The sequence below is a fragment of the Lotus japonicus genome, chromosome 2, assembly GCF_012489685.1.
Source record: "Lotus japonicus ecotype B-129 chromosome 2, LjGifu_v1.2".
Taxonomy (NCBI): Eukaryota; Viridiplantae; Streptophyta; class Magnoliopsida; order Fabales; family Fabaceae; genus Lotus; species Lotus japonicus.
In genome coordinates, this window is record NC_080042.1 from 76,443,637 (window position 1) to 76,445,543 (window position 1,907).

General features: G+C 33.7%; 1 protein-coding gene across 1 annotated transcript; it reads left to right on the top strand.

The window, feature by feature from the left end:
• Window positions 1-958: 958 nt before the first annotated feature.
• LOC130737050 (uncharacterized) lies at window positions 959-1,627 on the top strand. The gene has a single exon (XM_057588820.1). It carries the CDS (start codon window positions 959-961, stop codon window positions 1,625-1,627), a length of 669 nt encoding a protein of 222 aa, XP_057444803.1.
• Window positions 1,628-1,907: the final 280 nt, after the last annotated feature.

Sequence of the window (1,907 nt, forward strand, 5' to 3'; positions counted from 1 at the left end):
ATTATTTTCTGTTTGAGAATGAAAATTGCATTTTCGTTAACTAAATTGCGGATAATGGGTACGGGTACGGGCATATAAGTACTCATAAGGTACGGGGACGGACATTCAAATCACTACCCACACGGGTATGGGAACGGGTACGGATATCTTTTGAAAACGTGAGTTAGGGAATGGGTACTATAGTACCCTACCCAAATTTACCCTACCCATTGCCATAACCCTAAGCCTGAAGAACATTTTGTTTTCTATTTTTATTGTTGTTGTAAGAAAAAATAATCCTCCACTTGTTTCAAATTATAAGACTTTTTAGAGGAATATTTAGTTTCATTTTATAAAATTATTTCTACTAAATTTCAGAAATATTTATTATCGTTTTCCATTTATACTTATTGCATTAATTAAACTTTAACTGCCACTAATAATTAATTCTCATCAACGTAACTTGATTTGATACTCTTAAATAATACCCCATACTATATTATATTATATTATATTATATTATATTATATTATATTATATTTTTCATACACTTATTGCATTAATTGAACTTTTATTATCCTATTCAATGTTACTCAATACATGAATTTAATACCCTTAAATGCTACCCAATACATATTGTATATTATAGTTGATTTTTTTTGTAAAAATATAAATTAGATCATTTATTTTAATAAGATCATTTTCTTTTTTTTAGTAATCGTAAAGATAAATTGCACCCTCTAGGAATTGATCGCTAACTTTTTCCATCTAATTCATATGTCCCCTAGCTTTTACCACTTGAGTTATCATTCGAAAACATATAAAGCCCTTTTCTAAATTTCATAAAAATTTATTATTATTTTCCATATATACCTATTGTCTTATAGCTACAGATTTTTTTTATAGATAAATATTATTTGTTAGTAAAGTACCAAGGCTATTTATTCTGTCTACGCAGCAAGAGGCTACAATCCATGAGATGGGAAGTTGGGAGAATGGGTGTTGGAAGTGGAGGTTTGATTGGCAAAGGCCTTTGCTGGATCGGGAGAGGTTAAAAACAGAGGAATTGCTGCAACTCATAGGAAGTTTCTCTCCAAAGGTGGGGGTGTGTGATTCTTGGTGCTGGGTAAAAGATGCTACGGGTATTTATAGTGTTAAATCTGCCTATGGAGCACTAATAGGTATCTCTGGGTTGGAGGAAAGGCGAGTATTTAAACGAATTTGGAGGACTAAAGCTCCTTCAAGTCAGCTTGTGTTATCCTGGAAGGTTATAATTAATAGAGTTCAAACTAGAACTGATTTAGCAAGAAGACATGCACTACCTGCAAATGCATCTCTTGCCTGTGGCTTGTGTGATTCTGATGAAGAGTGCAGTCAACATTTGTTTTTTAATTGTCAAGTGGCTTGGAGGGTGTGGATGAAGTTGTATAGTTGGTTGGGGATTCAAACAGCTATGTCGAATGGTGCTAAGATGCATTTTTATTCTCATGAAAATCTTTTATTGGCAAGCAAGAAATCATGGCTGGTGATGAATATGATATGGATTGCATGTGTTAACTCACTATGGCAGTGCAGGAATGAAGCTATATTCAGGGGAGATTCTGTTGATATTGATAGAGTAGTGGATTTAGTGCAGCATAAGGTCTAGAGATCAAATGAGAATAAGTTTATCTCCTCCTTTTTTGAATGGTTAATGAATCCTGTGGAGTGCATTAAAATGATGCATTAGCTTTTCTTTGAATATCCTTGATGCTGATAATGGACTTGACCATGCTTTTGTTTGGTGGTGAGCTGGAGAGCTATTTTGTCTCTACAATACAGGGTAGTATATGGCAGTGGTTTCCTATCTGATATGGTTTATGCAGAGTGGATTTTTCTTATATTGTATTGGTGGGGAATGGAGTATGCCATTCTGAATTCTTTCTCTG

Excerpts from the sequence above, each read along its gene's own strand:
- LOC130737050 (XM_057588820.1), top strand. The coding sequence starts at position 959 with ATGGGAAGTTGGGAGAATGGGTGTTGGAAGTGGAGGTTTGATTGGCAA.